At 45.5% G+C, this 12,909-nt stretch overlaps 1 protein-coding gene across 3 annotated transcripts in view; it reads left to right on the top strand.

The window, feature by feature from the left end:
* Positions 1 to 12,909, top strand: part of LOC108924134 (estrogen-related receptor gamma-like) — a 131,890-nt gene that overhangs the window by 54,183 nt on the left and 64,798 nt on the right. Inside the window, exon 1 of one of the 3 annotated variants that reach the window (XM_018735328.2) lies at positions 11,301 to 11,477. The exons of 1 other annotated variant lie outside the window; for it this stretch is intronic. In XM_018735328.2, the coding sequence (XP_018590844.1) occupies positions 11,422 to 11,477 (56 nt within the window). In that variant the 5' untranslated portion in view covers positions 11,301 to 11,421. Of the gene's footprint in view, positions 1 to 11,300; positions 11,482 to 12,909 lie in introns of those variants that run through there. One more of the 3 variants, XM_018735329.2, reaches the window with a different exon arrangement.

Below are 12,909 nucleotides of genomic sequence, written 5' to 3'. Positions count from 1 at the left end.
AAAACACCTCTCGTCTCTTTCTTAATATGCATGTTATAATGTAATAATAATCCCAGGCAGTAGCATTTGAATCAGACTGTTCTGTTCTGCTGCATGTGTTATTAAACTATTTATACTGGAAACAAAAGGAGAGTGACAATGTGTTTGTTTGTGGAGTCATGAGGGAAGTTATCGCTGTCATTATCTGCTGTCTTCAGCCGCTTGTGCGGGATCTCGGGAGCTGAGGTTCTCGCACGGATCAGGCGGGCGGCAATTGGACAGACGGAGTTGTACACGACACACGACGCTCTTTCACGAGGGCGTGGAAGGTGCCAGATAAATTCACATTTCAGAATTATAAGGGACCCGCAGGGGTTATTCGTGGAGCACAATGTCGTTTTTTTCCATGACGAATGAGGCCTGCTCCACGCCATCGCTCTACTCGCAAACATCATTGTGCAGCAACTGGCGTGAAAGATAATAGCACTGTCAGATCAGACCCTTTCATTTCCTTGTCTTCAAGCTGAGATAGTTTTCTGTAACAACTTGGAAGTTCAGTCTCCACCCTATTACAGTGGACAAATGTAGACGCTACTAACATGTTGTGTAATGATGACAAAAGGATTTTTTAAGGCTGTTTCAACACGATCTGCTTGTCTAAAGTCTTGTTGTATGTTGACAGCATGTGTTGATTGTGCTTTTCGTGAATTCGCCCGTCCGTCCATCCTTCCATCCATTTTCTTGAGAGCTTGTCCTTTAGGGTCATAGTGGCAATGGGGGGAGCAGAGAAGCCCAGACGTTCCTGTACATTGTAACTTCCTCCAGCTCAACCCGGAGGATCCCCAGCTGCTCCCAGGCCAAATGGGATATAATCTCTCCAGCAGGTCCTGGGCCAGTCTTGTCCCAGTTGGCCGTGCCTGGTATCCCTCCAAAGGGAGACGCCCAGGGGGCATCCTTACCAGCTGCCCGAAACACCTCAACTGGTTCCTCTCAATGTGGAGGAATAGAAGCTCTACTCTGAGTTCTTTCCGGATTGCCGAACTCCTCACCCTGTCGCAGTGAGTGAGTCCCACCACCCTGCGGAGAAAACTCATTTCAGATGCTTGTATCCGCGAACTTATTCTTTCTGTCATTACCCAGAGTTCATGACCATAGGTGAGGGTAGGGACGTTGACCGACCGGTAAATACATTACATTTACCTGACACTTTTCTCAAAAGCAACTTATAATGTTAAAATTATTTACCCATTTATACAGCTGGGTAATTTTACTGGAGCTATTGAGGGTAAATACCTTGCTGAAGGGTACTACAGCTGGAGGTGGGATTAAACCTGTGCCCATGGGATCCAAAGGCAGTAGCACTAACCATTACACTACTAGCTCTCTGGCTTTGCCTTATGGCTCAGCTTCCCCTTCACCACTACAGTCTGGTACAGCAACCAATGTGAATTTGTACCAGTGTGATATCCTTTGCTTATAATACACACACACATCTTCAGAACCGCTTGCCCCTTACGGGGTCACGGGGAACCGGAGCCTACCCGGCAACACAGGGCGTAAGGCCAGAGGGGGAGGGGACACACCCAGGACGGGACGCCAGTCCGCCGCAAGGCACCCCAAGTGGGACTCGAACCCCAGACCCACTGGACAGCAGGACTGCGGTCCAACCCACTGCGCCACCGCACCCCTATCTTGCTTATAATAATTCCTCCTATTGTGTTTCTGATCAGAGGTTTGGGACATCACATGTATGTATACATGCTTACTGTTTCACTGGTCATGGTAACACAGGCGAGGGAGACACTACGGTACAAGGACTTGAGTGATTGTAGGGTGGCAGAAGCTGAGATTGAGGTGAGGACTAGAAGGAAATAGAGTGCATTGGCTGCAGTGGGGGAATAAGTCCCAGCTCCAGCACAATGTGGTGGTCGAATCAGTGGCATCTGGAAGGGCTGGTCTGGGGAGCGTTCCATCATATCAATATGACCAGATCCAGGGAGACGAAAAGCACGAGTTGATTCAGGAGGAGGTGCGTACAACAATATAGGAGGGACAGATGACTAGAATGATAGGGATGCGACAATGAGTGTGGAATTGGTGGGAACAGGTGCTGGAACGTAAGGTCTCTTGGGAAGAGCTTAAGAGAGCAGAGCCTCAGTGTGTTAAGTTCTTGATCCACGCAGTTTATGATGGTGCTGCCTAGTCCATCGTATCTATTAACCTAGGGAAAAGTTGACTTTCTGTCATGCTCATTATGTCCAGAGAGAGGAATTTTGGACACATCCTCAGCAGCTGCCCTAGAGAACTAAGTGAGGGCTGGTATTGCGGGTGCCATGAACAGGTGCTTAAGGCTGTGGCAGAATCTATCAGTTGGCAATAGTGCACAGCAGGACCTGACATCCAGCAGGGCAGTGTTACAGCCTTAGGCACCACATGGTCACAAATGGTCAGGGAGGGTGAAAGAGTAGAATCAGCACCCACTTCCAGTTAAAGGCTCCTGGTGATGTCAAGAGTTTGACTGTTGATGGTCCACTTAGGAAGGCAAATTAGATTTCTGGTCACTGTCACAGAGATGGCTATGAGAACGGAATGTTGTTTGAAACATCTTGTTGGAGCTTACAGTTCCATGGGGAGAATGCAGGGAAGAGTCCCGTGACAGAAAGAAGATGAAGTATGAGAAATTGGTGGAGCAGTGTTTCTCGAGAAGCTAGAAGATGTGCCCGTTGAAGTAGGCTGCAGGGGCTTTGCAAGGAAGTCTTTGTATTGGCCTTAATGTGTACTGGGTATCACAGGCAACCAGAGGAGAAAGGCCATGACGGTTGTTACCAAGGCCCTAGAGAAGGCATCTAGATGGCTGTGGATCAGCAGAGGTGAGTAGTGAGTTTAGGGTAGAGCCACCCGGACACAGACTGGGGGGCTTGATCAACCACTGTTGGGTCGCCTGGGTGAAGGTGGCTGATGTTGAAAGAACGGAAACAGCCAGAGCCCCCAAGTTATACACTGATGGTATGTCCAGGTGCATAAGATGATGTGTGTAAAAAAAGATATATCCATTCTTTTAGGGTTTCTGGAAGACCATTCATAAGTGGCAGAATTTTAAGTGCAATTTTAATTTAGTTTTTGTTAATTTCTTCTACTGCAAATAGTGTTACAAGTATTTAAAATAAAGATGTACGTACATACGGTATATATAGTGTAGATATATCTGACATTTAAGCACAGCTCTTGGCTATCAGTAATAGGGTGTAACGTATTGTGTATGTGTGGATGGTACAGGGAGAAAGCCATAGTGTGATGGTTGCCCTACGCTCATCAGTTTTATGTTCACTAGGAGATGGCAGTGAAGCACTGATGATTGCAATGATTTCTTGAGCAGCTTCAAGCTGCCAGCCGCTGCACTGTGGAGACTGGCCCTTCTGGACCAGACCAGGATTAAGTGCAGGCCCACCCACAGGCTCCAGGCAGGACAACCAGGCCGAACAGCTGTGCCCTAGCTCTAGAACATGGGACAGTCAGGTGGGAGGAGGCGCAAATGCTTCTCGACACTAGATGTTTGATTTATTTTCAGTTATTACATCACCTAAACAGTTCAATGGATGCTCTAAAATCAATGGCGCTGCTTAATTTTGCCATCCTTCTTTTTTTGTGGCAAATTCAGTCCCTTTAAATCTATATATATATTTAATTATGCTATAAAGGATTACATGCTATGTATGCCATGAAATCAAAGACTGTTACATTACAATTTAATTTATGAGTGCGTTGTCCTGCTTGGACTGTAATACTAGTCACGGTCTAGAAAAACACACAACTTCCAGTTCTATACAGAGAAGTTTGCGATAAACCCAGGAGACAATCTCATCCGTTGTTTGGTCAAGCAGAAGAGGTCTAAATAGTCCTGACACCCTTGTGGTACAAAAGGACATTCTATAGATAACCACCTGAAGGGCTACCAGACTTATCCCCGTGCGAAAGAGCAGCTTTGCTCGATGACAGGCTACAAGAGCCCACCGACAGCTGCCACGAGTCTCGACACAGAGGACCTTAGAGCCGTCAGCTGGAACAAACGAGGAGGGAAAGTACTGTCTCCAGCTCGTGGTGCACAAGAGTGCTTGGCGGCAGACATCACATATCGTGGCACCATTCTGAACTCATGCTCACTACCTTCTTCAGACAAAACAATATCACCAGTACGCCACTGATATTTCTGATGTACTCAACAATATGTATTAATATAGTGATATAATGCTCTACTTCACCAGATAGCCTCTACTCTGTAAATGCTCTTTAGCTTAAACATTTACATTTACAATAATATAATAATTTTATTATATTATATTATAATACAATAATATACACATACAATATGTGGTGTCTATGTAAAAAAAAAAAAAAAAAGATACATATGTGTGTATGTATTTGTTGCTTAGCTGAGACTTTTATTCAGAGTAACTTGCAGCATTTGACCCATTTACATAGCTGGTTATTTTTACTGGAGTAATTCAGGGTAGGTACATTGATCAACGGTACTACAGTGCCAGCAAGGAATGGGTCTTGAAGCAGCAATCTTTTGGTTACAAAGCCACATTTTGAATTGCTACCTTACTTGTATGGCTATGGACTTGTCTCAGTCTTGTGTTTATGCGTGTTTGCATACACACAAGCACATAGACTCTAGAACTACTCCTTCGTTCTTGAACACTTACGTCCTGTCTAATTCACGCCCTGTCATTTTTATTCTCGTGAATATTTAAAAGAATTTATCTAAATACCGAATGGCCCGTGCACAATTGGAATATGTGCTCTTAGCCACTTCGGTGGCGGAATAGCGTCTGGTCCCGTACAGTGAGCTAACGCCTGCTGCCATCTGTCTTGCAGGGTATCAGCCGTGCCCCTAGGCCAATGCTCAGTAGAACAGCCTGTGCAACACATTTCCCGGCCCGTGCCACCGAAATGGGAATATCTTACTTGGCAGCGAGGTGATGCATTACGCACACTCATGGACTGTGGAAATACACTTAAGGGAGCAATTTCCAATGAGCGTCAAATCATTCATTCTTCGCAGGTCGGCGAATATAAATTCAGCTCAAGCTCGCCGGCTTCAAGTCGAGGCGCGTCGTCCACCAACAGCTTCTCGTGAGTCGGAATTATGAAAAGTTAACTCTTTGCAAATGACACACACCGGGCAATTCATCCATAGAGAGCCCGTGTTGACTTTGTTCTGCTATTTACATTAGTTTATCACAAGCAGCAGGCACTGAATGGAAGTCTACTTCCTATGTGAGACGTTTTGCTGTGTGCTTTCTATCTTGCGTCCAGGCTATGTCTCCATTTATTTTGGAACTTACTGAAAATCAAATATACATGTGTATTAATCTGGGTTGTTCAGACGTCAGAACGGGAAGTTTTAATTATTGTTTCGGATAAGGGTTTCAGCGGTCCCCATTTCCAGCCAAAGCAACTGCAAATACCTTAATGAAAGTGGGGCTTTTAGAATATTTGCTCGAGTACAACATATCAGGAACAGTTGTTGACTTCGCCGAAGCTAGTATATCATTAACAGCTGAGTGAAGCTAGGTGCTTTTTCTGATGTATTTTTAATTTTTTTTTTTACATACGTTTTTCTTTCATTTTTTTTAAACAGCTGTGTTTTTCAGACAAAATTATAAACGTGCGAATTCAGAACTGGTACAATATGTACCGTAGTGTCGCATTTCTTCACTGTGGACTAAAAAAATGAAGGCTTGAAAATGGTTGCAAAATGTATTTCCGACGATTAGAATTTTCTTGATGCGTACTGGCAAAACACAGCGTAAAGCTTAGTTTATTGAGATGACCCTGCAGAAACAGGGTTAAAGGGATCAGGGTTTTAAACTGCTGACTTGATAGTAGAACACATATGGTTTGAAAACCATACCGACACCGTGGAGGGAACCACGGTGACTCATTTATATAGTTTTTTATCTATTCAAAATATAGAGGCTGGGATTATACATCAAATTATTCATTAATATATCAATGATTTACTAAAAAATAAAATCACTTGGAAGAAATAAACTTTTAGTCTTAAAAATTCTGCAATGCAGTAAGGCAAGAAAATGGTTTTTGCCAAAAGTGGATTCCTGCAGACATGCAATTGAACCGGGGCCATCCCTTAACGGGCCTCCCTGGACTGCTTTCTCACCCCTTCCTTCACCTTTTCCCTGGCTCCTCAATTCTGACGCGAACCCTGATCCATCTCCCCCACGGATTCGAGGAGGATGCGAATCAGTGTCCCACTGCGGCCCTTTTAAATCGCATCCTCCCGCAGGAAGCTGGGGCACGCTCCGAGACTGAGCGGTAGGCGGCGGAAGCCGAGGCTTGGCGGGATGGCTAGTGGGTAATAGCGGCCGAGGAGTCAACGAAAGGTTAGCCGGCGTTAGAGCGTGGCTTCGCCCGAGCCCACCCCGGCCGGTTATCCCAGTGCCAAGACAGGGGGGCTCCAATTGGCAGCTTCCTGACAGCGACAACTGTACCTGCTGATAGGTCATTCGATCACTTAACCATCCCTCGCTCCTCGCCACCATAACCTTGTGACGTTTCCTCTCAAAACGGGCCGACTGTTTGCCCGGGGCTTTTTTTTTCCACCGTTCTTGTTGCTGTCGAATAGCGAGGCAGTGCTTGGAAAGACTTGTCGCATCCACGCAGAAACATCTACACAGGTGCGTAAGCTGTAAGCGGTGTGTTCGGTGTCTTTCGGAACAGACTTGCCGCGCTCCTGAAGCCGTCATCGTCGGCATTCCGTTGCAGGACGTGTTGAATCCTTTTGGCAGTAAAATGTTCAGACCCTGGGGCCTTCTTCTGGCTCAGGATGTTTCAGATTGCGATGCGTTTACAGCTGATAACCGGATTATTATGAAACCCTCCATACACTGGGTGTCCCACCACAGTACAGAGCAGCAGGTTCTCCGAACCTGTTAATTCCCCTTAACTGCCCCGATGCGAGGAGCTGTTGGACGTGACAATTCATTAATACCGCAACTTTTTCTTCCCACTGAAACTAATGAGCAGAAGCCAGCGACAGGGTATAGCACCCATGCTGAGTGGCGATTTCGCTCAGAGAGTCAGTGACCAGACGACAGCCAGTAGCTCCCTCTGTTGTCCATGACTGAACTGCACTATATCCTCCACTGTGTCCCAAGACACATTTGACTCCTTAAAGACTTCTCTGCACCCCGTGTGCTTTTCATAATTTAACATGCGTTCTTAATTATAGTGTATCGTGTCTTGTCTGTAGAATATATTTGTCAGTTTGCCCATCTAGAGTAGGCCGAACAGGTTCGTCGCTTTTAGGCAGAGAGATTGCTTAATTCCTCAGACGCTCACTCTCACAAACCACTTTTCTGGTCAGAGTTGCAGTAGTCCCAAGCCTATCCCAAAATCACTGGGTACAAGGCTGGGGGGAGGGGTTCGTACCGAACAAGATGCCAGTCCATTACAGGGTAGCCACACATTAGATGGAATTTATTATTGCCTGTAGACCTGAAACACATCTTTGAACTGTGGGAGGAAACCAGAGTACCAGTGGGAAACCCTCACAGAGGAGGTGAGAGCATGCAAAAAACCCGGAGACTGTTTCCAACCTACACCCAAGCAGCTCTGGTGCTGTAAGGCAGCAGCACTACCTGCTGCACCACCTCGATATCCATAAAGTGTTCGGCTGGAGAAAATTAGTAGGGTTAATGGTGGGCAGAAGCAGAATATGAGTCAAAAGAGGGGTGAAGGAAAGGCTGGAGGAAGAGCACGAGGTACCAGTCTCCTTCCAGCCCGTCGTCCCGAGCAGCCTGCGTGCATGTAGGGAGGAAGCGCGCTGCTCTTGTGTGCTGGCACACGGCTGAGCTCCTACCGTTCGGAGAACACGCTATTGTGCATGTATGTTCATACCACACGGGGAGGCGTTCCTTCAACCTAACGTACGTTTTATACGTTTCGTTTTTATTTTTATTTTATTACAATGGCTTTTTAAGTTCATAACTTTTATACCGTATGTGACAGATTATTTAAGTTGATAGGGAGCTGAGCTTAATTGCAATCTGCATAATAGAATGAAATGCATAATGAGAAGAGTTTTAAAGCTGACCTCAGCTGTCTTTATAGGTTTTTTTCTCAGGTCCGAGTTGCCTTGCGATACTGTATCTAAATGAACAGTGATCCGTGGAATATTGTTCCATTGATAGCAGCGGCTCAAACGTACATAAATGCCGCGTGTTGAAAGGCAGGTGAATGAATAAGCCTTGCCTTGAATTTATTAGGGCTTAATTCTGACAAGTTGATTTTAAACAACTCCAGTGACAGCAGTGACAGGGCGCTGCCTCCTAGGGCAGGACTGCTGACATGTGACCTAAATGAACTTGCCCCGCGCTATCGACTGCTGTGATTGATGCCGTACGCAGAAAGCCGCGGTAATTCCTGAGCGAACGTCAGCCATCCCGATGTAGCCGTTTCCCCTCTTTAACATGTCACACACAGAGACAACCGGGCTCAAATAAGCCTGGTTAGCATTACACTGTCCCTGTTGAAAGGAAGTCCTCCGGAACCCTGGAACTAATGGCAACAGAGCTTCAGCGACAGAGGATAGTGTCCCAAATACTAAATGAAAAACAAAAATATATATAAACTGAAAAGATTTTGAGTACATAAAATATAGAAAATATACAAAAACCTTCGCTGTGACAGCTTGAAAAGTCCGTTTAATTCCCCGTCGTTTTCCACATACCGTGTACAGCTGAGCCATCGGTTCTGAATTGTGTGCGTATCAGTGAAAATACCCCTGAATATTTAAAAGGTTTGCGCTCGGAACATATTGATGAAAAATGGAAGTACTGTAATTTTCCATTATAGTACAGCTTAATTCGTTCTGCTTTTAACCAGAATTTTTCGGACATCGTTATGCTGATGTGAGCACATCTAAGATTTTCCCTGCTGCGTACACCTCTTTTTTTCCGTACTGCCATGTACAATTTGGCGAAAGAGATGACAAATATCAATAACAGTATTTACGCTGCTATTCGGTGCTGTAACCTTTTACATTTATTTTTGCTACAATATGTTCACGTGTAAAATCAGCGACTGCGTGAAGTGCGGAGCGGTGAGAGTTCTGAGAAAACGGCTCAAGAAACGTAAGGGCAGCTAGTGAAACAAGCCGATACCTGGAGCGACGTGCGTGCTTAAACTGGCATGTGTTCGTGAAGATGTTGAGGATTAGCGCCTATCAGTGGGAGAAAAGATGAGTTAAGAATACCCGCCAATATAATCATGTCCGTACCTTCGCAATACCGGGAACCTGGAGGGAAAATGGGAGAGGGTCCATGTGCTTGTTTAGCTATTCTGCTTCGGAGTGTATTGTAAAAGCCCCTTTGTTATTATTAGAAGCGGCAAGGTCATGTTGGTGCTGCTGTAAATGCAGGAGGTAGCAAAGGCAACAGGCCCAGCGTGTTTTCCTTCACCGTCCCTTGTGTCTTCTTGGACTATTTCTTTAAGGAGGGACACCATCTGCCAAGCATTCCCTGGCCAGCTCTCGATACCTCGAAATCCCGTAAGCATGGCCTAAAAACGGGTCCGGGAGCCCACCTATGTAATAATCTCCGGTCCGGTCGGAACCGCTGGACAGAGAATTGTTCATCGTGAATAAATTAGTCAGAAGAGGCTCTAGGAGACAGGGAAACACCAGCATCCTCAGGGTGCCACTAGCTCACAAAGGGTGCGTATCACATGAGACGGCTTGTGCCTCGTCCGTCAAAATTCGGTCTTCGTCTTTAGCGTCGAGTGCGTTTCACAAGAAAGTAAGCTGGGAAGTATTTTAACGACACAAGTTTAACAGGAGACGGGACTCGCGCTGTTCTTTTGTCGTCGGGAAGCCTAGGTGAGAAGGACCCCTTCGTCCATTTCTCACCTGCAGTTGGGAAAATGTTCACATTCAGCAAAGCTTTTGCCCTAAAATGCGCAGAGTTTGGTATTTTTGGAGATCGAATGTGCGAATCTGTGTCATTTTCTAATTGCGTTTAGAGGAAACTGAAGCAGTCCCTGCATCATTCCTGACTGTATTGCGGCGTGGAGACTGGGGTGTCTCAGCACACACCGATTATCATAATGTAAAAAAAAAAAAAAACGAAGAAAGAAAAAAATGCCTCACAGAAATAGAAAAGGAGAAGGAATTAGGACTATTTATCAACATGGCTGGAGACCTGCTGGTGGGGAGACAGGTGTGTTTTCTTTTCAGTGGGGAATTGTGCTGTGCTGGGAAACAGAAACACACTCCTACTGCTTGTGGAAATACAGCTGGCCAGCCCAGCCGAACTCAACACGCACTCCGCGGTCGGCGACAATGTGGGTCAGAGCCGCGCACCCAGAATCAGGCCGCATCCAATAAGCTCCATTAATATGCTTTTCTCTTGTCTTGTTTCAAATAGCGCAAAATATTATGATTAATACAACTGCTCTACGGCTCCGCCATCGTCCCTCTCATCACGTGTAGTTTTCTAACTCCAAAATGGGTTTACCACGCTTGTTCCGTACGTTATTTCACCTTGGGTTTTACTGTGGTTAAAAACATGAATTTATATGCATTTTCTAATTTCCAACTTTCTGCAGTTGTATTGTTTGAGTATTAATTAGAAAGTGACCGACAATTTTTTAATTGCTGCCTTTCTCGACTGAAGTGTATTAACCCTTTCCTCAAACAGATACATATACCGTGAAAGGCAACCATTCAGTTTTCTTCCTCTATTTTTCTTACAGACGAGCGCAATAAATCTCTTGTTTTTCTGAGACTGGCTCACATTTCAAGCTGTGTAGAGCAACCACACACTCTGGAAAGCGAGTTTTGAAGGACACGATTGCTTCATTTTAAAGGAAAAACCCGACAAATGGGAGAAAAGGACGTAACTGGGAGAAAAACAGTCTCCTGTTGTGTTTGAGTTTCGTTGTTCTGTACGAATGAGGTCCTGCGTGCTGTTATCAGTTTGCTTTTTCTTGGATAACTGTCGTTGCGGATTGGTGGGTTGCGCTGGCCCTTTAAGCCACCCCCTCCCCACTCTCGCCCTACCCCCCTCGGCCCCACAGCTCCCTCCCTCCCTTGCTTTGTCTCTGCCCACCCCTCCACCTGCTCAGTCTCTCTGAGCGTGTGCGGATTGCACCGACTTCCAATTGGCCGAGAAGACCCCGCTCGGTCGCCCCGATAGGCCACGGGGGCCACATATGCAAAGCCTCGCTACATATTAATGAGCTACAATTGGGGCTTTAAGTCCTTGATCTGAAGACCGTGAGAGCTTTTGGTCCCAACTTGCCGTGCCTGTAGGCCTGTCACCGGGAGAGCTTTTCTCTTAATTGTGCTGTGAGAGGGAAGAGGGAAACGAACTTTGATTCACCGCGAGGGTCTGTTCAAATTATGGTCACTGGGCGCACATGGATTCTGTAGAACTTTCCCTGCCTGAGTTCTTCTCCTTCCACTCTGAACAAGAGTAGGTACACCTCTTTTTATTCCTTCTTAATGTCTGTGAAATAGCGCTGGCGTGCTCTTTCTTGGTAGATGTCTGTGTGAATGTATCCGTGTCCGTGTGCGTGTGCATGTGTCTGTGTGCCTTTATCGCGCAGTGGCCAGTAGCAGGTGAAGGTTGCAGTGAATTAGCCCAAGCGCACCAGGGAACAGGTCCGCTGTAGGAGAGGGAGAGGGGGACCCCCTCATCGTCCGGTGCTGACAGCCTTTACCCGACACGGGAACAGTTCAGGGCTGACCCCTGTAACCTTTCCAGGTTAAGCACCAGAAAAAGGCATTTGGGGGGAGAAGGGGATCCATGGGACGGCGACCAGCATTCCCCGAGCGCAGTGCCTCGAGTAAACCTCGGTCCTTCCCAGGGGTGTCCTTTAAATGTGGAAGGGAGGGCGAGACAGCGTAGGCGCTCAGATGGAAAGCCGTCCGAGATGTCAGGAGATCCTGGATGTCAGATGTGCAGCATGTGATCCAGCGGAGGCATTAGGACTGTTCCAGAGCAGAGTGTACCGGGTGGACGGCAGAGCGAGTCCCTCCACAGCAGAGATCCTCTCAGCCCTTCTCAACGCTCACTCTTCTAGAAGTGCTCAGCACACCTCACTGCCTCGCTCTCCGCTCCTTTTTGCTATTCCTTCTGACTGCAACTAGTGCAATTGAATTTAATTGTAAGTGCATGTAATATTTGTGTGTAGGAGCACAATCAAAGGGCGTTTTAAATTCGAAACGTTCATCCTGGGATAGGTAGTACTTTCCTGTGTGACATATTGGACCAACAAATAAAATAAAATAAAAGCATAAATAAGTAAACAAAGGTTAATGACTTAGTTAGTAATAACTAGTTTAATATTGCGAGAGATAGAAACACTTTTTAAAATATTTGTGGTATCTGAATAACTCAACTTCATCTTCTGGTTCATAATAATAAATTAGGAGGTTGTTAAGATACAGCATATTCCATTATTTTAGGAAAAACTGGAAAATGTCAATCAAGCATTGTGGCAGTTCACTCAGTGACTGGCACGTTCTTTCGTTTGGATTAAAAATGTGTTATGTGATTTGCATATTTGCTTTACCTCTTATAATGGCAAAGCAATGTAAACCAATCAAGCAACTACATGCAGTAATTTTGAATATATTAATTTTTATTGTTTTTTTTTTCTCTGCTAAATGCATGAGGAATGTGTTTTTATTGTACCTCTACATTTAGTCATGTAAATTTTTTCATTTAGCAGACACTTTTCTTCAAAAAAATTTACAACTCGGAGATAACAAAAGTGCACTTCTGTAACACGCAGAGAGATAACATGCAGAAACAGCCAATTTGTCCAATACCACCATTTTTTTTCCATCCTACATTATACAAGTAGCAGTATGTAGAATTGATAGGGATCAAGTTTTTTACT

Source organism: Scleropages formosus, chromosome 1 (assembly GCF_900964775.1).
Source record: "Scleropages formosus chromosome 1, fSclFor1.1, whole genome shotgun sequence".
Classification (NCBI taxonomy): domain Eukaryota; kingdom Metazoa; phylum Chordata; class Actinopteri; order Osteoglossiformes; family Osteoglossidae; genus Scleropages; species Scleropages formosus.
This window is presented reverse-complemented; position numbering and strand designations above follow the sequence as displayed.